Consider the following 24740-nt stretch of genomic DNA (forward strand, 5'->3'; position numbering starts at 1 on the left):
ATGAGGGCAGTGGGACAAAGGACAAAAAGTGGGACCCATCTTGAAAATTAGGCAGTCTACCCTTCTCTCTCCACTATGTGTTTGGACTAAAGACTGGCTCCTGGGCTTCCCTGGTGGCGCAGTGGTTGGGAGTCCGCCTGCCGATGCAGGGGATGTGGGTTCGTGCCCCGGTCCGGGAGGATCCCATATGCCGCGGAGCAGCTGGGCCCGTGAGCCATGGCCGCTGAGCCTGTGCGTCCGGAGCCTGTGCTCCGTGGCGGGAGAGGCCACAACAGTGAGAAGCTCGCGTACCGGAAAAAAAAAAAACAAAAAAAACTGGCTCCTAAGAACGAGTTAAGCATCCTCCATTCCATTCTTGAATATTAAGGGAGGGGATGTCAGGGAAATGGAGGGAAATGTTTCTTGTTACAATATCTGCTAATCAGGATAGTTAAGAGTCATATGCAATTAATTTTAGCATTTAGAGAAGACATAACTTTCTTAGAACTTCATGCTGAGGAAATGGGTCACATTAACTCATGTAGCAGAGGAAGAACATTGTTTATCTTAATAGTAGGTCTAGCTGGGACAGGCTAGAAGCAAGACCAAGGGAAAAACACTGTTCTGATAACAAATAATTAATGAGGAATTTGGAGTTTCCATGGATAACCCAAGAGGAAGAGGGTGAAAAGGCAGGAGTGAGTGAGATAAGAATGGGCAGCAGAATGTGAAGAATCCATCAAGACGACAGAAAGTTGGCAAGAGGCAGCCAGTGAGAAATTCCAGGCTATGGCCAAAGATCTTTAAACAACAGGGGTGTCGAATATTCACTTTTAAGATGTTTGCTGCATCACGAAGTCCTCTTTCTCCTCACCCCCTTGCACTGTTAACACCAAATCCTCAGTGAAAAGCTACCACAGAGGGGTGCCTTGTGTCCATGGTATTTTGAGAAAATAAAGGGTAAGAGGCATGTTCTGCCTTGGGAATGATGTGGGATGAAGAAAAAGAACAGCCCAAAGAGGCTAGACTTGAGAGAAATCAAGAAATCAGCAAAAGCAAAAAATAACAGAAAAACATTAGCTCCAAGGATCCTAGAAGATGTCGGCAAATGAGATCAGATTTCCTGCTGTCCTCGCGACGGAGATGTGGTTATCCCAACAACTTCGGGGGCTTGGGAATATTCAGGTAGCTGACATTTGAACTATGTAAGTAAAGTGGGTATATTTCTTATGCCACAAACTTACACGTGAAAGATAAATGTGACTCTTGTTTTCCTAATTGGATTTCAAGACTATATTCTCTGGGCTTGAAGAAACCTAATCTCTCTTGCACTGACTGCTGGGGCTTGTGGTAGGTGAGGTCTGCGCTGTGCCACGAGAACCCTCTATTCCTGCCACAGATACTGGCCCCTCTTAGTTCTCCTCAGTCAGCAGTCCACACAGGCTGCTGCTAAACCTTCCTCCTCTTCCTTTTCAGAGATGCAAGGGAAAGCATCAAATTCTTTTGATTTCCCATCAAGTCTTCCTTTTTTCACAAATTGTAAGGTGTGGAAACTGCTCTGGTTTTAGTCTTTTTTTCTCATGTCTGAAATTTTTATCTTTTGTTGCTGGTATGACTGCCTGGGATCATCCTTCATGGAGGCAATGCATGCCTATAACTAGTCTGAATGGGGGAAAAGAAAATATATCAGAAATGGAACAAGCTAATACCTACAAATATTGTTCAGTTGCATTTACTTGATATTCTCCCTTTCTTAATTAGTTCAAAAGATTCCTTGTATAATGACCATCCTGCAAAGTAGTAAAACTGCATTTTTTCCCTTGTTAATTTCTCCCTTGATCTATCATTAATTATCTAAAAACTTTAAATGTTCAGTACTCTCTTAGGGGTCAGCACACTATGGCCCCTGGGTTAAACTGGGCCCACTGCCTATTTTAATATTTTTAAATGGTTGAAAAAAATTAGAAGAGGATTAATATTTTGTGACGTGAAAATTATATAAAATTTAAATTTCAGCGTCCAAAAACAATGTTATATTGGAACACAGCCATGCTCATTCATTACCTGGCTGCTTGTACTCTACAATCATTGAGTAGTGGGACCATATGGCCCACAGTACCTAAAATATTTAATATCTGGCCTTTTACAGGAAAAGTTTATCAACCCCTGCTCTACACCATTCTGCTGCACCTATTGTCAGGGTTTTATTTTTTTCCTTCTCTAGATTAGATTGCCTATCCATTCAATATCCCCCAGTTTTTAACTCTGGACATTTAGTCCTCTTTTGGTAAAGAAAGAACATTCTAACCTCTTTTACCTGGTTAATTTGAGTTCACACATGTTTTGCCAGTTCTCCCTGACCTTAGAATCTTTCTTATGGAAGGAGAAATGCAGTGTGGGAAGCCTTTTTATGGTAAAAGGGCAAAAATCATAGCATATACAGCTGTACCTCACTATATAATGCAGTGAATTTAATATGGTTCAATGTAACGCCAATCATGTTGGATAGTCCTTCATTAGCCCACCCTTATTTTCATGCATATACCAAATCTAGACCTGCAGATCTCCTTATTTATGTGAGAAAAGACCCTTTTCTGACCCAGAGTTCATCTTTTGTAGTTACTCCAGATTACTCCTTTAGAACCATGGCAACTGTTCTTATTTCATATAATTTTAGTTTCAATAACAGGGTTTTGAAAGTAAAAGCTGAAAATTACTTTTCATACCTTTCTAATATTTTTCATATGAATTACAGAACAAAATCCGTATCAGTCTATATTTCTGTAATTTTGGAACCTTCCCACCTGATTACCTGATTTCTCTAATTATTAACAACCTACATCTAGTTATATTTAAGACTTTCTATTGTAGGGGTGGTGGGAAGCTAGGAGAAAAGATATAGATTATTTTCTTTCCAGTTTTTTATTGTTACTCAGGACACCTTTTTTAAAACCCTTCAACTTGATTTTTTCCTGGGAAGCAAGCATTGCACATAGGACTGCACTACTGCAGCTCTGATCAGGTTTACAATGAATAGAGAAGGTGGGGTAAAAACACACAGACCCCCAAGAATATACACAAGGAAAATATAGGAAGAAGTGTATAGTAATTACAACTCTAGAGTTGGAAAGCCATGTAAAGACTGATGACCTGCAGACAGAAATAGAGACACAGATATAGAGAACAAACCTATGGACACCAAGGGGGGAAAGTGGTGGTGGTGGAGGGGTGGTGCTGGGATGAACTGGGATTGACATGTACACACTAATATGTATAAAATGGATAACTAATAGGAACCTGCTGTATAAAAAAATAAACAAAATTAAATTAAAAAATTAAAAAAAATAATTGATGACCTGCAAATATGTATGGAATTGTCAGAATCACAAGGGTTACATTTATTGAAAGAGTGATTTTTGAATGAAAAGGACCATAAATTGGTTATGAAGGAAAGAGCAGTTCAGACTGGTGTAAACATTAATATTGTATGCTGAGAGCAGCAATTAGGTATTTTGGAATCTAGTAATAAAGAGTCTGAACTAGGCAGTAATGAGAGATGTCGTAGTAATTAGATATGGGGGAAACGGAAGAAGGTAAGAAGAGACTTGAAACATTACTTATGCATGAGGATTTGATATAACTAGTTGATATAATTACCTAGTAATTAATTGATTTAATTATTTATATATTCAGGTTTTTGAGCAAAAGAGGTACATAAGAAAAATCATAATTAACACGGTTTTCTCAATGCAAAGACTAGACAGTGTTTCTCAACTGGGAGTGATTCTGCCCTTAAGCCACACGGCCCACCGCAACCTGACTCCGGGGTTATTGGGCAATGTCAAGGGACAGTTTTGCTTGTCATCACCGGGGAGGCAGCGGGCTACAGGCTGCAAGAGGCCAGGGCTCCTACAGCACACAGCACAGCCCCCATCACAAAGAATCATCCAGCCCCACAGGTCAACCACGTCAAGATTGACAAACTCTGGGTCAAATTAAGGCAGAGCAGTGAAGTGCTCAAATTTAACCGAAAGGTATAAGAACTAGGCCAGAGGTCTCCAACTAGTTCCCTGGGTGACATGATCAATCTCTTTGTTCATCAAGTTACCCACAAGCTAAGATAAAGCATAAAGATAAAATCAGTTATATTCATTTGTAGGATTATTCAAAAATTAATTTTACATTCTGCTCTTAACAGACTGTGTTTCTACCCAGGATGAATTGCAGAAACATAATGAGGAATCAAAAAGCACATCAAGCAAGAATATAATCAGTATGATACCATTTATATGAAGTACGAAAACAAGCAAGACTAAAAAAATACTACTTAGGGATATATACATATAGTTACACAAGGAAAATGAAGGAATTATAACACTGATATCATTCAAGATAGTATTTATGACTGCAAAGAAGGGGAATGAGTTTGGTGGAAAGCAGAGGGGTCCTTAAATATACTGATTATATTCTATGTTTTAGGTTAGGAAGTGGATTCTTGAGTGTTTCTTTTCTTATTGTACTTTATAATTTACATAAATGTCATACATTTTCTTGAGTGTATCAAAAATCACATAATAAAAACAATCTTAAATTCAGTTATAATAGTATAGTGGTCACTGAAGGTTTTACCTTTAAGTTCTCTCGCCACCTACAGGTTAAAACTAGGTACTGCAGAAAACCGTCTTCAAAGACCAAATTAATGAACATCAAAATAAATGAACTCTACAAGGCATCTGGGATATAAAGAAGCATAAAACGCAGGGTTTCTGCTCTAGCCATGGTTAAAATCTATCTGTGCATAAAGAATGTACAGAACTCATTAAAGAGATAAATAATATATCACAAAATGTTAAATTTTAAGAGCCCTCTGGTCAATGTCATACTAAATATCAAATAACAGAAACAAATATTTTACACAGCAATGACAGCTTATTTAATTTACCATCAGATTCCAACTCCTCCACTTGATTCATTCTGCTATCACCTTAGGCCAGGCCTTAATTACTTCATGCCAGTTACCACCTGTTCTTTGTCTTTTCCTTCTCCTCTGCTCTCCCTAGTCTGTTCTAAACATTGCCACTAGATTAAGTCTTAAAACAACTACTTCCTTATATCATTGCCTCTTCCAAACCCTCAACTAGTTTCACATTATCTGTTGAACAAAGCCGAAACATTTTAGATCAACATTTAAGATTTTTTACAGTTTGGCCCCAACCTGTTCATGGATCTCGCTTTCTTCTCCTGCTTCCCCATCTCCACATGAATCCTTTACTTGACCCAGTCTGTTTTCTGCATTATTCATTGCTTATTCTGGATGTATTATCTGTGTTACAGGTGTGCTCCTTTCCTTTGAACATCATTCTTCCATTTCGGCCTCCTCACCCACCTTTAATACATGTGTTTAAGTTTTACTTAAATGTGGAAAACTGAGATGTAGTTTCAACCCATATCTCTTAAAGGCTACTTATGTTCCCCATTTACATTTCCACCAGACTGTTGCCCCTAATTTCATCCTACATAGAAATCCTGGAGCAATCATCATCTTTGAGACAATATAATACAATATACTTAATATAATGTACTCTTTCTCTGCATTCCTAAAGCACTTACTGTATTGTTTATTTGCCATATTCATACACTACTGATGCTAAACTGGTTCATTTGCATAGTTTGTTTTTCTAAATTAGATGTGAAGGTTTTAGAAATCCAGGATAATTTCATCATTTGGGGGGTCCTCTGTCCCCTGCTAAGATCAATAATGCCCATATTTAGTTTGAGGACCCCATTTTAATGTAAAAATTTCTCAGACTTCTCCCACCGCCTAACAGACCAATAATAGCACTGGCATCTTTTAGGGTTCACAAATTAAAAGAACATAATGACCATATGATTTCAGTAGTGCTTTTGAATCCATCTGTATTGTTTCAATGACAATAGCTTCTACATATTTAAAAATAATAATATATATGTATAAAACAAAACGGTGATGATGGTGATGATTATGGCTTACCATGTGCCAGTATTTTTTCCCATGCATTTTCTTTTTTTTTTTTTGGTACGCGGGCCTCTCACTGTTGTGGCCTCTCCCGTTGCGAAGCATAGGCTCCGGACGCGCAGGCTCAGCGACCATGGCTCACGGGCCCAGCCGCTCCGCGGCATGTGGGATCCTCCCGGACCGGGGCATGAACCCGTGTCCCCTGCAACGGCAGGCGGACTCTCAACCACTGCGCCACCAGGGAAGCCCTCCCATGCATTTTCTTAATCAAAAAATTCCTTCGAGGAGTCAGTAGACCTCAGTTTACACCTGGGCTCTCCTACTTGGAGCTGTCAGAACTTTGGCAATTTATTTAACCTCTCATTAGTAAAATGGAACTGATGTAGAACCAGTATCTTCAGGATAGTTGTGAAAATTCAGAAAACCGCAAGAGATGAAATGCTTAATCCTGTGCCTAATACAGAATAAACACTACTTTAAAAAAAAAGATCTAAGGTAGGCAATATTATTAGCTCCTCCCCCTCATTTCATAGGTGGGGCAACTGAGGCTCAGAAAGGTCAAGTAACTTGCCCAAGATCTTAGAGCTAGTGTGCAGTGGTATTACAATGAGGCCTAGGGCACACTGGACTACAGTAAACACCTAATCCATTAGCTGCTCGGTGCTGGAGTTCCCACAGCACTTTGTTTTCTTATAAAACAGAGTTTATTTACATCACATCCTATTTCTTCATCATTTATTACAATATGAGCTCTTAATGGGCAGGGACTATGTTTTTGTTACCTAAGTAATCAGCACCGTTAGACGCACAGAAAAGTACTTAAAAAATGCAGGACAAAGGGTCAAAGATCATTGCACTGAAGCTGAACCTGGATTCAGTTGCAAATTACAGTAGCACGAAGGGCTTGATTTACCTGAATCATGTATTGAGATGCAGTTCTATTAATTGGTTTTGTGAACAAATTCCATTGGTAACTGAGAACAATTTGCTGTTGGAACTTAGATACCCATTCTTCATTCCTCCTACCCTTATTTTGCTTAAAACAAAGTTATCCCACAATTACAAACTGTCGAAAAATAAAGAAAAACTGACCAGTGTTTAAAACTTTCAGGTAGCCACACTGAAGACGTTAATTGTCACCGTGTTCTGGGGGTTTGTTTTAAGAGAGAACCTGTTTATATACTAACCTTAACAGGGCTGCTGCTGAGAAAAGAGAGTAAATAAAAAGGGACTTCAGAGACTATAGTTTTAGAGAACATTTTTCGATATTAAATTTTGATTAAAATCATCTGGTTCTTCTAAGGAAACTAGGGCGTTAATCCAAGGTGGAGTTAATTACTAACACTGATGATTCTCCCACTGACCAGCTGTACGACGTTTGGCCAATTAACTCGCGTGGGTTTATCTCCTCACGTGTAAAATTAAGCCCAGATTGTAAAGGTCCTTTTGCTTCCACCCCTTCGTGACCGGGATGTGGGTAGAAAGCGACCGCAGTCCGCGGCCTTTTCTCCTCTTTCCGGCACTCTCCGGAGCTGGCACCACCCCCCACCCACAGAAAACCAGAACCCGCCTCCACTCTTTTCCAGCTGCCCAAGAGGGCTCCATCCGCTTCCGCACAGGCCTCGACCTCCTCGCTGGAGGAGCCGGAAGCGCACAGCATGCTGGGATTTGTAGTCATTTCCCTCGTGGCGAACGTGCGGGCGCGTATAACCCGAGAGCGAGTTGGCATTCTGGGATATGTAGTTCCTGGTGGTTCGTTTGTGTAATCGGCAGCCGGCTCCGGAGCCAGAGGTGACACCGCAGACTCCCGCCGGTCACATGACTCCAGTCTAGAGCGCTGATCGCACTGCGGCTCCCGCCCAGGCGAATTTCGCCCCCGCGCGGCCGTTGCCGAGGAGACGGCGCATGTCTCCCGGCGCGTTGCCCCCTCTGCAGTCCCCCCGCCCCTCTTCTCCCACCACAATGAGAGCCTAAGATGGCGGTGGCTGCGACGGTTGGAGCCGAGTAGCTGATGTAGAAAAGGCGGCCATTGGGCCCTAAGCAGCCAGGAAACTTGGGGACTCTCCCTGCTGTGGTCTCTAAGGGAGGCCCGCCGCCGGTGGCGGTTCGTGGGGGGCTGGCCGCTACTCCGCCCTTGGCGGGAGCGGCTGCTTCGTTTACAGGTAATGCCTGAGCGTCCCCAGCCCTTGGCAACCGAGGGCAGCGCGGCGTAGGGGCGGGAGAGCAACGGCCCTGGGACACTTGACTCCGTAGGGCCTGGTCTCGGGCCCACGCCTCTGTCTGGGCTCCTGGGGTTTTTTTGCTGCTTGCTTCCCGTACCCTGGCCAGGCATTCCGCCCCCTACCCCGGACCGACCGACGCGGTATCGGGGTGAGCCTCAAAGGACGCATCTTGGCGACCACAGAACCCCCCTTCTTGCCTCCCCGCCCCTCTCTCTTTTTGGCCCTGGGGAGGAGGCCGCCCTGGGACTCGGGAGCTCCAGGAATGTCCCTTGCTAGTGGAGGAAGCGCGGGGGGGGCGGGTTACGGTTTGGTTGCCGGGGGCAGGGGGTCTAGTTTTCCATAGTAAGGGGCCTTAGTGGCCGTAGTCTTCGTCACTGCGCCTCTCCCACCCTACCCCCCAAATTCTCTCCTGGTGGGGCTCTCGAGGTCCAGAATTTGGGGTGAAGGGCCGGTGAGGAGCGACGCGACTTCGGGGTTCGGCTGTGGGCAGCGGGACTTCAGCTGTTTCGGGTGTTCTTAGAGCGGAAGGGCCGCGGGAGGCGTTCCTGGCTTTGGGGTTTCTACTTGCGAGGGGAATGTTCATTTCAGAGCTCTTCCTTCGCCTCTGCCGTTGCGCCCCTTCGCCATCCCTTACTGCTGGTACAGTTTGGATGGGCCCAGGGTGGGGATAAACTAAATGCCAAATGGGATTCGGGGAACATCGCTTGCTTTGCAGAAACGGGGGTTTGGGGGTTACGTAGTAGGCCCCGCTAGGGAGGCGGGTCGCCCAAACTTTTCATCCCGCGGCTCACTCCTCAAGAGCTCGCCCTATCTGAAAAAAGAAAAAAGTTTTTTTGACCGATTGGAGATCTGTGTCGTTTGCTCTACGGGTGACGGATCGTGTCTTGGCGCTGGAAGAAGCGGGCTTTCTGGGCGCCCCTTTCACCCCCGCCCCATCGCTGCTTTCCAGACTCCGCCTTCTGGTATTCTCTGGTTACTGGAGTGGGTGTTGTCAAGCTTCGGTGCACCTGCTCCTTTCTTTCCCTATCACCTTCCCACTTAGAGCCACTGGGAACCATTATAATTCTATTTGGACTGAAAGTAAACCTTGTGTTTATGTAGTTACAGGGTTATTTTTTAATGAAGTAGCCAGCTTTTAAATAAAGAAACATTTTCCTCATCAACGGGTCTGCAAAGTTCTGGAAGTTTTGAGTGACAGGAAGTTAATGACTTGACCAATCTGAAGAGTAAACTTGGGCATGGATTTTTTACATGATGATTACATTATATTCCAAAGTAGGTATTAAGGTATCAATCACACTGTTGTTTGGTAGGATCTTACAAGGTTGGAGGATTTAAACCTGTGTACCACATTGTTTTCCTAAAAGATGAAAGTAAGGTGATTTTAAAATAGTGATAAATTGGATTTTTCCTTTTCTGTTGATTTCCTGAACATACTTTAGGTTATAAATATAGTCAGTATTTGTTATTCTGTACTTCATAGTGTAACTTACTGAAGTGATTTTTTTTTTTTTAAATCATAAACAGACAACAGTTTTGAAGTGTGAAACAGGAAAGGAGCTGTTTCTGAGCTGCAAAAACTAGTTTCTAAACAGGTAACTTGACATCATTATATATGTTATTGGCCTTTGTATTATAGTTGAAGAAGACCTTATGATGCAGACTGTTATAAAATACCAGTGCGTGTAGTAAACAATCTAGGTTTGTTGCCCTGTTTGCTGTGCTTTTGGCATGCCACTTTGGTCTGCCTTCATACTTTTGTTTGAAAAGAGTCATGTCATTCCTAATTATTAAATACTAGAATAGTTTATGCAATACCTTTTTAAATGTCTTTGTCTTTGCAGAATTTCTTCTTCAGCCCATTTCAGTTTGAATGTGTCCTGTAACAACTATTTGGATAGCCTCTTCTTCTGAATTCATTTACTCTTAAGTCATCTTGTACAACTTTTCTATTAATTGGCTGTTTTTATTTTTTATTCACAAACCTCTACTTTTTGAGCTTATTATATATACTATTGATTGAAGTTTTTTTTTTTTTTTTTTTTTAGCTGTCTAAAATTACTTTAAACATTAGTTTGTATGCACAGTGCATTGTCAAATGCTGGTTATGTAAAGATATTCTCTGACCAGCAGAAAAAAGTCAATGTAAGTTCATTGAGGGAAAGTTAAGTAATTGTTTGCCAAGGACCATTCAGAAATTAAATGACCAAAGGATGAGGATTAGAAGAAATTTTTGTTAGAAGCATTTCAGCAATAATTACTCTTTTAAAAAAAATCTCAGATAATTTAATTCTATTGTTAAAATTTTAAGGCAGACCATTTTTAAAATATGTTTACTATATCCTTGCTTTCCAGGAAAGCAGACAGATCTTCAGCTCCCTTATGAAATAGGCTATCATGAGAAAATATAGATTGGCCATTGATTTATATCTTAATTATAATTCTTGGTATTTTTTTCTTTTAATTGAAAGAGTATAACAATAAAACAAGAAAAGTGGAACTCGGGAAAAGTCAAATGTGAGTTTGTGGATTAGAGTTCTTAACACTGGAGTATGTAATAGGCATTTGGTAAAATAAAAACAGTTATAATATCAGTCATAAAATAATTTTCCTTTTAACACATTAGAGAAGATGGATAAAATAGAATAAAAATATAGGGCTCTTGAGTTAAACTCATTTTAAAAGACCTTCGTTTTCTCAGTAGGAGATTTGGCTATTTGTTTGTAAAGGAGGCAAATGTATGTGAGATTTGGAAAAAATAGAAAGTGTTTGGAATAATCACACTAGGGAATTTATTAAGAAGCCAGAAGGGGGTACATAGCAGTACATTCATCTTACAAATTTAATTCAGTGCCTACAATGTGTGACTTAATGGCTATAAAGTACTAGAGATGTGGCAGTGAGCAAAACAGATAAAGTTCCTTACCTCAGTGAGTAAACCTACATTTTGCAAGTGTGAGTGTGTAGTATGGTATAATATACCTTAATAGTGGACACAGTCATTGCCATTTTATAACTATTTGACTGACCTTACCTTTGAGTTTGAGAGTAGAAGCAAAGAGATTAGGTAATGAGGTTTATCCAGAATTGAATTCATAAAATGGGCAAATAGTTGAGTAGGCCAAGGATGCTAGCAAGTCATTTTTGGAATGGCTCACTTGGGTTTGTATTTGGGGTTGAGTAAGAAAGTGAGGGTTTAATGGATTCCTGGAAAGAGAAATGATCAAGGGGCTGGAAGTATTCAGCAGGGCCATGAGCAAGTGAGAGAAGTAGAATGCAAGGTCTTAGGTTCAGAAAGAGGGATTTCAGAAGTTCAGGATCTTGAACAAATTATCTCTTCAGAGTAGAAATAGTATTGGAATAGAGAAGATGAGATGGATGTTGGAACTGAGGTCAGAGTTTAGAAAAATGGTTACAGATGTTCAGGTCATGAAAGCAGAGAATGAGGTGCAGAGTGAAACCATGAACCTGTTGTTACCAAGAAAAGTGTAAGACTGTCTTGGGATGGACAGTAGGAAATGGTACCCAAGATAGGGAGAGTGGTATTTTTGGTGGTTAATTTGTTCGAGAGAGGAAGGTTAAGCATTGTTAAATAAGAATGGTCTGCAATTGGTATCCTTCCCCCCATGAATCTGAAAGACTAGGAAGAGTAGCATCTTCTTTTAGAAGGGATTTCTAAGGAAATAGTGCTTTTAGAGTGACTTGGGATTTTATTGAATCCAAAGAAGTAGGAGGAGTATTTGGGAACAGATGGAGGATGTATAGGGAGTTTGTATGTAATGGTCCAGTGGAAAGGGATCATAGGAAGAGCTCTTATCAGTAATGAGTATGGGATGGAGTGGCAGTGAAGATTGGGATTGGTTATAGCAGGGCATATAGATGTACCCAGGGAGTTATATGTAATCAGTGATAAGGAAGTGACAGATTTGAATATAAATTGCAGAGAGGGAGAGGTTTTAGCAAGCAGAATTTAATTGACCTCAGGGGCTCTCATTTGCTTTTGTAGAGAGCAAGGATATATTAAATTTTCTTGGTGTGGAAATGCTCTACAGAGCAACTGTACCATAAGATAGACCCAGTGCAATACTTGGTACATAGGTCTAATCAAATTTTTGTTAATTCGAATTGAGTGTTATATATTGTAGTCTATTGTTGCAGTCTATTCATTCTCCTCCCCCCAATACCTTAAGAGTTTTTATTTTTTTTTAATTTAAAGAGGGTAATTATAGAAAGATATCTTAAGTTCTAGAAAATTATTGAAATTTTTAGGAAGTGTCAAATTGAAAGAACCAAGGAAAAGATCTGTATGGTTTTTAGGTACAGAGAAGAAATTGAGAAATTCCTCAAATGAAACTAAACAATCACATAATGCCAGAAACTTATGCATTTTCTTCTCAGTTTCCATTAAAAGTGCTTAGTATGCTTGTGCACTGTATTAAGACTTTCAAAACAGTATACTGGGTATTTCCTTTATATAATTAGTAAAAGAAATATTCCAAATAATGCAACCTTTAGAAAACTTGGGCAGATAAGATAAAGTACCAGCTTTGGTTATTTTGTGACTCTAAGTAAATATTTAGAAAAAAACTTATAGTTTCTACATTATTTTATTTGGATGAGTATTTCTAAAACCTTGATTTACAGCTGTCAGGTGAGAAGTAAGGTATTTCCAAAGACAGTTATGAGTAATTTAATACTATTTGAGAAATAATATCTGAATTTTAAAGATTTTAGGAAAAATAATCTTTTTTCTTTTCTTGATTAATTTCTTCTTTACTTTGTATTTTTATTTCAAAGGTAACTTTAGTCAACCATCGGTATTTTATGGTAATTAATACTGTGATATTCTACTTAGATATATATAATACTTCTCTATAGTAAGAATCCTACAACAGGATTTTCTTCAGAAGGATCAGTCACTGAAAGTAGCTTATAAATTGCCATGGTATTTTTGCATTTCATATCCTTATAAGATAGGGGAACTAAATAAGGCTGTCAAAAATAGCAAAATGAAACCTATAAATAATAGTTTCAGCTTAGTTTAATAGGTCATAGGATGCATAGAAGTGCTTGTTTGATGTAGAAGAATTTTACTCTTATCCCCATTCAGCTTCACATTACCATCATCCATCACTTGTACTAGTTATCTTCCAATGGCTTCAACTTTTCCATCTCATTGTCTTTCTATTAAACCTGCCTGGCAAAATCCCAACCTTGGATGGATTCAATGGAGTGTTTATACCAAGGCTGATGAGCACTTCTGGGGGAAAAAAATTCACACTGCAGATTAGTGATACATTAGTGATGTCAGAGAATGTTACTGCTCTCATCTGAGTCCTTAGTGCTGCCCACGTCACTCTTCCCCAGTCTCTCAGACACTGTCATGTTACCCTTGCACATTTAATGAGCAATCCTTTTTACTTCACCTCACTTAACAAACTCAGCTTCCTACCACCAAATCTGCTAACCAGCCTGTATCCAATTGTATCCCTTCTTTTCTTTTGTTTCAGTAAAAGAGGTGTTCCTTTGCCTCTCTGAAGTTAATCATTTTTCTTACACCCTGGATCCCAGCTGCTCCTGGTTTTTCGGAGACCACACAATTTATCTCCTTTGTCATTTGCATCTTCGTTATCTCCCTCTGTGAGCTCTATCCCAACAAATTTTAAACGTGCTCAAGATACCTTCCTTTTAAGGAAACTTCTTCTTGACCATCGCCACCTGCTTTCCTTCACAGGCTGATTCCTTGAAAAAATCACCTCATTACTTCCTTTATTTTTTCCCTTTCCCATCAATAAATGCATTTGTTATGGAATTGATTCTTACCAAGCTTGTCAGTAACCCCCTTGTTGCTAAATCCAAGTGTACACTTCTCACTGCTTTCCTTATATGACAGAGTAACATCTGGCATTCTTATCATACCCTCCTTCTTTATATACTTCTCCCCATTTCTAGCACATTCTTCTGGTTTTCCTCCTATCTTTCTGTACCTTCTTAGTGTTCTTTTCCTTTCTCTCTTAAATATCAGTGTCTTTCAAGGTTCAGTCTTCTTCTCTTACTCTTCATCTTCTCCCTGAGCCTTCTTTTCCACTTTAAGTTCTTTTATGAGTTGATGATTTGCAAATCTCTCTAGCCTAGATTTCACTTCTGAGAGATCAGTATTTGCCCACTAGACATTTAATTTGGTGGACAGTAGGCATCTCAAATATTTCTAAAACTGAACTCATCTTATCTCAACAGAAACTTGTTTCTTTTCAAATTACTTTGAATGTATCATCCTGTACCTGGTTGTTCAAGCTAGAAATCTGGGAGTCATCCTTTAACTCCTTCCTCCCTGCCTCGTCTCCCACATCATTACAGTCACCAAGTTCTTTGATTCTGCCATAAAAATTTTTCTTGCATTGGTCCTCTTCTCTACATACCTAGTTTTTTGATTATTGGAAGTCTTTCTATACAAGTAATAGTTTATAATCATCATAAAATAATCAAAAACTATATAAATAATTATATTAATGTGTTTACAGAATAAAATTTAGAAGGTAGAGAGACACCTGTAGTTTTAATGGTGACTTTGAGGTGGTTAGAGAGGTTGACATAAAAAAGAAATGACTTGCCTTTGTTTTCTCCCTTTTGTAGGGCGAGATAGCTACTCCCGTAGAGAAATCAGCTGAATGTTAATACACTGAGAATTGACTCACATGCAATTATTTCTTTAGCTTCATACTGATAATTTTACTTCTTTAGGAGTGTGCCTTTTAAACCATGTTTTAGAAACTTATGTTAATAGTGTTCAAAGTCATTAGCCTATAAATAGATCCCTAGAAAAAGCTCTTCATTTTAGGGGGAATTCATCATAATAAAAAATAAGTATAAAACATCTCTGAATATAGTCTTAATAATTTATCTTAAAGTAAACTTACCTTATTACTCAACTGATAGAAAATGTAACATACTCTATTAAAAAAAGAAGAAAAAGGGATTTCCCTGGTGGTCCAGTGTGTAAGACTGCATTCTCAATGCAGGGGACCTGGGTTTGATCCCTGGTCAGGGAACTAGATCCCACATGCCACAGCTAAGAGCCCACATGCTGCAACTAAGACCCGGCACAGCCAAAATAAATAATAAAATAAATAAATATTAAAAAAGAAAATGTAACATACTCTTTTACCAAAAAAATTGGTAAGAGTTTTTCCTAAATATTTTAATAATTTTCTGTTCTAATTTCCATTTTAAGATAAATTGCTTTTAGTAATGTTAAGTATCATTATCACCTCTACTGCTTATGTATTTTTTTGAGCTCCTGTTCTTTAATATTACAGATTATATTAGTACATCTAGAAAAAGGTACTTGTAAAATGTTTCATTTAAATGAGTCATTTCAGTTCACTGGGCATACCTCTTTATGAGTATCAGTTATTTTGCAAAGTTCTTAAATATATTTCTAGTATAAAAAATGATGTAAAATATTGCTGAAAATATATAAGACAGAAAAGGGCAAAAATCACATTCTACCCCTGCAACCAAAAATTGCTTTCATGCAAGCATTTTTTAATATAGTAAAGATACTAACTATATACTTCCTGTTTCTTTCAGATTTTTTTTCTCAATTTGTCATTTACTATTTATTCTCCGTATACTTGGGATTCACTTGTATATGAATCAAATCGCTTGAACATAGTCCTTTTATTTCTGCATTCCAAATAAGTAAAATCTCTATTTTTCAAGTCTGTTCTTTTTTCTTGTCTGTTATTTGATTCTTTCATCTTATTTTTCTGTTTTTAATCTACTAGATAGTATATTGGTGTTATGATATAAGGCAGTCTTTTTCAATTGGGAGGGAATTAAGCTCTAATGCTCTAAGGCTTCTGTTTTTTACTGTGAATTAATTCCCCTTCTGTGTGTCTGGAATGGTGCTGGGTATGTACCATCCTTGGGAGAACTGAGAAAATAGTCACTCAAATCATTTTTCTGTGTTTGTGTTTAAGATGAAGCATCCTAGTTTAGGAAGCCTGTTAAAGCTCTAAATAAACTTTTTTCAACATTGTTAGCAAATTGTCCCAACCACTGAATAATCCAATACCACACAATTGTTGTGAAGATTAAATGATAAACGCATATAAAATATTTAGCATGGTGCTTGGCATATAGTGAACAAAATAGATGTTAGCTATAATTACTTTTTGTCATTAAATTTTTTGAATTGGGTGTATTTGAGGATTTTCTTTTTGGGCGGTACTAATATAACCATATAGATACTTAACGTGGTTGAATATCTTGGGACTAGTTTTCTACTCTCTTGACCTCTCTTGCAACTCTTGCTTTTATTTTTCAGATAATTTTATTTCCAACTACTTGTTTATTCTTCCAGATGGTTTTTAGAATCATTCTGTCAAATTCCAAGAAGAATTCCAGTGGGATTTTTCTTGGTATTTAATTAAGTTTATACATTTAGAAAAAATGGTATTATGTTTATAATATTTAGCCTTTTCATTAGGGGACATTGTTTTTCTGCTTATTCACATTTTCTGTTATGTTGTTTTATAGAGTTCAATACTGCTTCTTATATATGTTTAACTGAATCACTCTGCTGTACAGCAGAAATTAGCACAACATTGTAAATCAGCTGTACTTCAATTAAAAAAATAATTCTTCTTTACATAGGGCAAAACTATATTATTCCTAGATAATTTTATTTTTTTGCCACTGTTATAAGTGATATCATTTCTACCCAGTATATTTCTAACTGGTTATTTGTGATATTTTGAAGTTCTCTACGTTTTTAAAATGAATATTCTTTAAGAATACCACCTTTTCTCTTTTCAGTATTAATATTTGTTTCATCTTTTTCTATTTTGTACAAGCAATTTCAAAACAATGCTAAATAACTAATATGTGTTTTGGTCTTTTATTTAAAAATTGTTTTTAAAGTTTTTTTTTGATGTGGACCATTTTTAAAGTCTTTATTGAATTTGTTACAGTGTTGCTTCTGTTTTATGTTTTGGTCCTCTGGCCAAGAGGCATGTGGGACCGTAGCTCCCTGACCAGGGATCCAGCCTGCACCCCACCCCACCACCCTGCCTTGGAAGGTGAAGTCCTAGCCACTGGACCTCCAGGGAAGCCCCGTATTGGTCTTTTAATAGGAATATTCTTCATATCTTATTTTAAGATCATTGGCTATTGGTTTAAAATATACTTCTTTTCAACTCTTTAGAAAATTTTTAAAGTAACATATGGGGCTTCCCTGGTGGCTCAGTGGTTGGGAGTCCGCCTGTCCATGCAGGGAACACGGGTTTGTGCCCCGGTCTGGGAAGATCCCACATGCCGAGGAGCGGCTGGGCCCGTGAGCCATGGCCGCTGAGCCTGCGCGACCGGAGCCTGTGCTCCGCAATGGGAGAGGCCACAGCAGTGAGAGGCCCGCGTACCGCAAAAAAAAAAAATAAATAAAAAATAAAGTAAAGTAACATATGCTCATTGAGTATAACCTTTAAAAATTTTGAATTGCTACGTTTTACACCTGAAAATTATATGATGTTGTACGTCAACTATACCTCAATAAAATTTTTTTTAAAAAGTAATAAATGCTATTGAAATAAACAGCATAAAAACACACATACCTGTAAGGAAGTACCAATGTATTTGTACTTTTTAAGATTTTTTTCAAATTAAGTGTTGAATTTTATCATTTTTTATTTTGAGATGATAATATTTAACCTGTTTAATGTAATGTATTATTCTAATATATATCCTAGCATTCAAATCCCCATGGGATAGATCCTGCTTTGTCATGGATGGTTAAAAAAATCCTTTTAATATTATACTCTAGTAAGTGGGAGAAGTTAGGATCTTAGAATCAAAGCAACTTGGATTTGTATTCTTTTATGACATTTTTAGCTGAATGACCTTGACAAAATTAACTGACTTCTTTGCATGTTAATGTTAGTATTAGTAAACTGAAAAACCTATTATAATCCTGATGTCTAATGGCTTACCCTGCCCCTTGAGTTACAGATAAAGTTTATCTCACTGTCTCCTCTTTCACTCAGTCCCCCTCCAACCCGAGCAGTTCCATACCCAGTGGAAATACAAAGTCCTCCACAAGATCATGTAGAAATCTTATTTTCTCATGATCATCTATGCTTCTGAACCTTTGCTTGTACTATTGCTTCTTCCATTTCTCAGCTCTTTGACCCAGGTGTGAAATTTAGTACCTTCCTTGATTTTCACAAAATCCCCACTTTTTTTTAGTGGGGAGAATTTGTGACTTCAGTAGACTATATCAAGATCTAGGGAAAACTATGAGGTAGCAGTAATAAAATTTAAAATAGGGCAGTAGGGGGACTTCCATGGTGGCACAGTGGTTAAGAATCCGCCTACCAGTGCAGGGTACACGGGTTTGATCCCTATCTGGGGAGATCCTACATGCCGTGGGGTAGCTAAGCCCATGCGCCGCAACTGTTGAGCCTGCGCTCTAGAGTCTGCGAGCCACAACTGCTGAAGCCTGCATGCCACAACTACTGAAGCCTGTGCTCATAGAGCCCGTGCTCCACAACAAGAGATGCCACCACAGTGAGAAGCCCGTGCGCCTCAACGAAGAGTAGCCCCCCGCTCGCCGCAACTAGAGAAAGCCCACAGGCAGCAACGAAGACCCAATGCAGCCAAAAATAAAATAAATAAATAAATAAATTTAAAATAGGGCAGGAGACATCACTATGTTTAAATGTTTTTAGCCACTGTATTCTTGGTTTTTATCGGCCATTTCACCTACCTGGTCCTGTTTCTCTCTTGCTGCTTTCTTTTCATCTTGCTTACCATTACCTTCCCATTAAGACCAAACCTTTCTTCATGTTCCATGCAGAGCCATTCTGCCTTCTTTGAATCTTTGACACAAAACAAATGCCCAGGTCTTTGGGGGTATTAGTTTCTTTTCGAAGAGCAGTTTTGGTTCTAGCTATTAATAACTTTTTCCTACCTGATTACTCTACCTTTTAGGATTGTGTTGAATAAATTAAATTGAATAACCTTAAAGCATGCAAGCCAGCTGACACAGTGGATATTCTGAGATTTTTCCTTCCCCTCCCCATCACTTTGGCTACTTAATGCATGCTAATCGTACTATGCCTATGGCAGCTAAATCATTTCGTCTGTGATGTGTAGTTGACAGTGCCTCTTTTATTTCATAAAATCAGCTTTTCTGATACTCTTTCATATTGCTAAGCTTCATGGAATTATTTAAATTACAATTTGTTTTTATGTGTTAGGAAAGTTAGTTTTCACTTGTTTTGCAGAACATTAATTATAAAAGCCAGTATGGCCACAGGAGGAGGTCCTTTTGAAGAAGGCATGAATGATCAGGATTTACCAAACTGGAGCAATGAGGGTGTTGATGACCGACTCAACAACATGGTAGGATATCTTACTATTGATGGTGTGTCGTTGGCTACTAATGTTAGAATGCAACTTTCCCCTGACTTAGCCAAGTCATACTCACTGAAACTCTTTGAAAACACATTTTTTCTTGCTGTCCAAGATATTAAATGACCCTAGGCTATTTGTTATATTACTTTAAGACATTTTTGTTTGTAGGTAACATATCAACTTGAGTTAGCTTAAGCCAAAAAGGAGATTTATTACAAGGATATAAAGATATTTTATGGAAAACAACTTAAAGGAATATAGCTGGGTTTTAGGAAGGGACTAGGAAAAGCAACCAGAAAGTTGTCAAGAATTACTTTTTCATTACGCTGACTCTTTGCTTCTGTGTGCCTTTGCTTAACACAACTTCTTTTCACACAGCAGTTTTCTCTCCTCTCTGGTCCATGTGGTATACTATGGCTGCCCCTTCATTCTAAAGTTTTCAGCTATGGCTGCAATTATATACTGACTAGTTATCTCTTAGTTCCAATTTGAAATTTTAACATATGATTATCCCAATTTGGATTAGATATGCATCTCTTTTCCAGTCATCTATGGCCAGGATTGGGTGGGGTAAGTAGAACAAGAGGTTGGCAGTAACACCCACACATGGATTGGGGTGGAGGGACAGTTTGTAGAGAAAGGAGTTTTATTATAAAAGAGAAAACTATCCCAAAAGATTTTACTAGAGTAAAACTAAAAGACTCTTCCAATATGGATAAAGTGGGAATTTATACCTTTTTTGTTGAATGCCTTATGTGAGTATAGCTAAGTAAATAAAAATGTTTTCTAGTTAAAATATTAAGCATTTTTTTGGGCTTCCCTCGTGGCGCAGTGGTTGAGAGTCCGCCTGCCGATGCAGGGGACATGGGTTCGTGCCCCAGTCCGGGAAGATCCCACATGCCGCGGAGCGGCTGGGCCCGTGAGCCATGGCCGCTGAGCCTGCACGTCCGGAGCCTGTGCTCCGCAACAGGAGAGGCCACAACAGTGAGAGGCCCGTGTACCACAAAAAAAAAAAAAAGAAAAAAAAATTATTAAGCATTTTTTGTCATTTCATATTAGACCTTATCATGTAGTACATTGTTGCCTATAGAAAATAATAGTTATATTTATTGCTTACTATATGCTAGGCACTGTGCTAGCTGTTTTATGTACGTTTTTTCTTAAAAAATTTTTTTTATTGAAGTATAATTGCTTTACAATATTGTATTAGTTTCTGCTGTACAATGAAGTGAATCAGCTATATGTATACCTATATCCCCTTCCTCTTGGACCTCCCTCCTCCGCCCCCATCCCACCCATCTAGGTTGTCACAGAGCACCGAGTTGAGCTCCCTGTGCTATACAGCAGGTTCCCACTAGCTATCTATTTTACTCACGGTAGTGTATTTATGTCAAACCTAATCTCCCAGTTTGTCCCACCCTCCCCTTATGTATGTTATTATTAATCGTGTTTTAAAGGCGACACTATTTTAGAGATTAGGAAACTGAGATCTTGGGAAGTTTAATAAATTGCCTGGGGTCACACAGTGGGGCGTTTCTTCCTATAACAATAATTGCTTTAGAACACAGGTTGATTCCAGATCTGTCTACCTATATATACTGACTTTAAAGGAGGCCAGTAAAGATATATATAATTTATTTCACTATTCAGTTTATAAATAGTAAGGAACCATTTTTAAAAACGCTTTTGAAAATATTCAGACTGATGCTAGGTTTGGAGTTTGGGTATTTGTATTTGTTAATGACCTATGATAGGAAAGTAATTATTTTCTGAATAATTATAATTTCAGCACAGTTTGAAATTTAGGCTAGGTGTAGCGGAGGGAAAATGGGTTAGTACAAGTAAATAATTGTCTCTAAGACTATGTATTTATGTGAAAAATGTTTGTCATTTAAAATTTTAAGACCAAAAATTTTTAAGTGTACCAAAATATTTTCCTGATTTGATAGAGGCCAGATTAACCTTTGCCTGTACTTTTTTTTAAAGGATTGGGGTGGCCAACAGAAGAAGGCAAATAGATCATCAGAAAAGAATAAGAAAAAGTTTGGTGTAGAAAGTGATAAAAGGGTAACTAATGATATTTCTCCGGAGTCATCGCCAGGAGTTGGAAGGCGAAGAACGAAGACTCCACATACATTTCCGCATAGTAGATACATGACGCAGATGTCTGTTCCCGAGCAGGCAGAATTAGAGAAACTTAAACAGCGGATAAACTTCAGTGATTTAGATCAGGTTTGTAAATTATTTTAAAAATCAAGTTATGGCTGTGGAAAATATTGGCAATAGACTAAATAGATTGTCTTAATAAATTTGAGCTGTTTATTTCCTTTTTCTTAGTTTCTGTGCATATGGAGAGAATGTTAATCCGTTGTGATGGTACTGTGTTCTTTGGAGGGCAATAAAGTCCTTATTTCTAAACTTGCTGAGGACAAGTCTCTTGGGACTTTATTATTATACTATATGACTAACTTAAATGATTTCATTTTGAAACTAAATTATGCATGCTAGTAACTGAGTAAGGTTGCTGTTAAGCAAAAGGGAATATCCAGTTTAGAATATTTGTCATTTGTTAAGTGTGGGATGTGCTGGCTTATCTCAAGTTTAGAATAAAACAGTTGTTTGTATTTATAATCACTGAAATCAAGTTTAGAACTAAAAGCAAGTAGAAATGATAATGAACTCTTAACATTTTACTGTCACATCTGTACTTCATAGAGATAAGTTTTCCAAATATGCATAAAGGTAGATTCAAGTCTGGTATGATGGTGATGATCATATATCATTTAGTCACCTATGTGTTAATTATTGAGCATTTACTGTATGCCGGGCACTGAGTTGAGTACTTTGTCAGACAGTGCTTCACATTGACACATCTTGTTTTTAAAATTTATTTATTTATTTTTGGCTGCGTTGGGTCTTCCTTGCTGCGTGTGGTCTTTCTCTGGTTGTGGCAAGCAGGAGCTACTCTTCCTTATGGTGCGCAGGCTTCTCATTGCGGTGGCTTCTCTTGTTGAGGAGCGCGGGCTCTAGGCACGCGGGCTCAGTAGTTGTGGCTTGCGGGCTCTAGAGCGCAGGCTCAGAAGTTGTGGCACATGGGCTTAGTTGCTCCATGGCATGTGGGATCTTCCTGGCCCAGGGATCAAACCCGTGGCCCCTGCATTGGCAGGTGGATTCTTAACCACTGTGCCACCAGGGAAGTCCTACATTGACACATCTTTATGTTGATGTTCATATTAATTAACATTGATTCATTGGGTCCAAAGCCTATGTTATATTCTGTGATCAAGTATGACTAGCAATATGAGTTATAAATATGATTCATAATCCTGCTACTTCATTTAGACTAGTCTTGCTCATATTCATCATTTGAATTGTCTGACAGAATGAGGCCTAGGATGTGATAATTGAATTTTGATATTTTACTAAAAGAATTTTGTAGGTCTGAAGCTGTTTTGAATCTTACAGCAAATCTGTTTATATGCACCTTGTGAATCAATATCTGATGGTAAAAGTAAGAACATTGGATTTTTTTAATTTTGAAAGATTAATGTTTGTGGGATTTGGTTTCTTTTTCATATATAGAGAAGCATTGGAAGTGATTCTCAAGGTAGAGCAACAGCTGCTAACAACAAACGTCAGCTTAGTGAAAACCGAAAGCCCTTCAACTTTTTGCCTATGCAGATTAATACTAACAAGAGCAAAGATGCTGCTGTAAATCCTCAAAAGAGAGAAATGATTGGATCAGCACAATGTAAAGAGTTGTTTGCTTCTGCTTTAAGTAATGACCTTTTGCAAAACTGTCAAGTCTCTGAAGAAGATGGGAGAGGAGAGCCTGCAATGGAGAGCAGCCAGGTGATAAAACTTCTTTCTTTTGCTCTTTGCTTTCATAAATCTCAAAGTAGATTCATTAAGATTTAAAAAAAATATTGGGTTATGCACATAGGAATTTTAGGTAGAATTAAAGTACTTCTCTGACCTTCCTCATTAATCTATCAGATTTACTCAAATTGGCGTAAATTTCTTTTTACCAAAATGATTGTAGAAATGGCATAGTAAGGTAAATTAAGACTTCTGTTCATCTGCCAAATGCTGTATTGCTAATTTTTAGTGAAGAGCAATTGGGAGCAATGTGATTAATAGATTGCTGTAGAAATTTTTTTAAATGGTTGTATAATTTTTTGAAAAAATTATTTTTCAAAAGTATCTTAATTTTTAAAATTTATTTATAAAGAAATACATAAACAGTAGAGAAATTTATATAAATGTTTGATACGCAGTTTTATAAAATGAAGTTCCCAAGTAATGAAACTAAAACACATTTTGAAATTTTTAAGTTAACAGTAATTGGAATTGTTAGTATTGTCTGTTATGTTTTGATTAAATTCTAAATTTGATTCAGATCTTTTGCATGTATGAATTCACCCAATAAACCTAGAAGTATCTTTAGTTATTTGAAATTAAAATCTATAATTATAATTCCCCCCCCCCACCCCAAATATTTCCCTTGCAGATTGTAAGCAGGCTTGTTCAGATTCGTGACTATATTACTAAAGCTAGTTCCATGCGGGAAGATCTTGTAGAGAAAAATGAAAGATCTGCTAATGTTGAGCGCCTTACTCATCTAATAGATCACCTTAAAGAACAAGAAAAGTCATATATGAAATTTCTCCAAAAAATTCTTGTAAGTTTTGGACCCTTTAAATAACGTATTGAGTTATTTTTGTAGTATATCAGTGTACATGTACTGATGACATTCTGATGCCACCCCAGAGGAGTTAATATATTTTCAAAAAATCGTGCCATCCATTATAACATTTTATTGCCCTTTTTAATAGTTGTATGATTTATACCGCTAAAATATTTCAGGCTAGAGAAAATGAGGAGGAGGATGTTCGGACTATAGATTCAGCTGTGGGATCTGGTTCTGTAGCTGAGAGCACATCGCTAAACATAGATGTGCAGTCTGAGGCTTCAGATACCACGGTAAGCGGCTTTTTAGTAATTAAAGTGCTGGAAATGAAGATATAAAGTTTTCCCCCGTTTTTCACGATGATATTTTTGTAGGCATTCCTTAATGAAAAGTTTATCTCAGGGAAGAAACCCTCAGATTGTTAATGCTGTATATATTCTTT

At 38.1% G+C, this 24740-nt stretch overlaps 1 protein-coding gene across 26 annotated transcripts in view; it reads left to right on the top strand.

Annotated features, from left to right (window-relative positions):
- The first annotated feature begins 834 nt into the window (after positions 1-834).
- Positions 835-24740, top strand: part of PCM1 (pericentriolar material 1) — a 96744-nt gene continuing 72838 nt past the window's right edge. For 4 of the 26 annotated variants that reach the window (XM_029226287.1, XM_029226301.1, XM_029226300.1 and 1 more), the window contains exons 1-7: positions 7797-8136; positions 9724-9791; positions 19479-19596; positions 21595-21840; positions 23191-23460; positions 24119-24289; positions 24475-24591. In XM_029226287.1, the coding sequence (XP_029082120.1) occupies positions 19501-19596; positions 21595-21840; positions 23191-23460; positions 24119-24289; positions 24475-24591 (900 nt within the window). In that variant the 5' untranslated portion in view covers positions 7797-8136; positions 9724-9791; positions 19479-19500. Of the gene's footprint in view, positions 1185-7796; positions 8137-9455; positions 9472-9723; positions 9792-19478; positions 19597-21594; positions 21841-23190; positions 23461-24118; positions 24290-24474; positions 24592-24740 lie in introns of those variants that run through there. The other 22 variants (XM_029226276.1, XM_029226290.1, XM_029226284.1 and 19 more) reach the window with 19 other exon arrangements.

Source organism: Monodon monoceros, unplaced genomic scaffold, assembly GCF_005190385.1.
Source record: "Monodon monoceros isolate NGI ecotype Baffin Bay Population unplaced genomic scaffold, NGI_Narwhal_1 Super_Scaffold_17, whole genome shotgun sequence".
Taxonomy (NCBI): Eukaryota; Metazoa; Chordata; class Mammalia; order Artiodactyla; family Monodontidae; genus Monodon; species Monodon monoceros.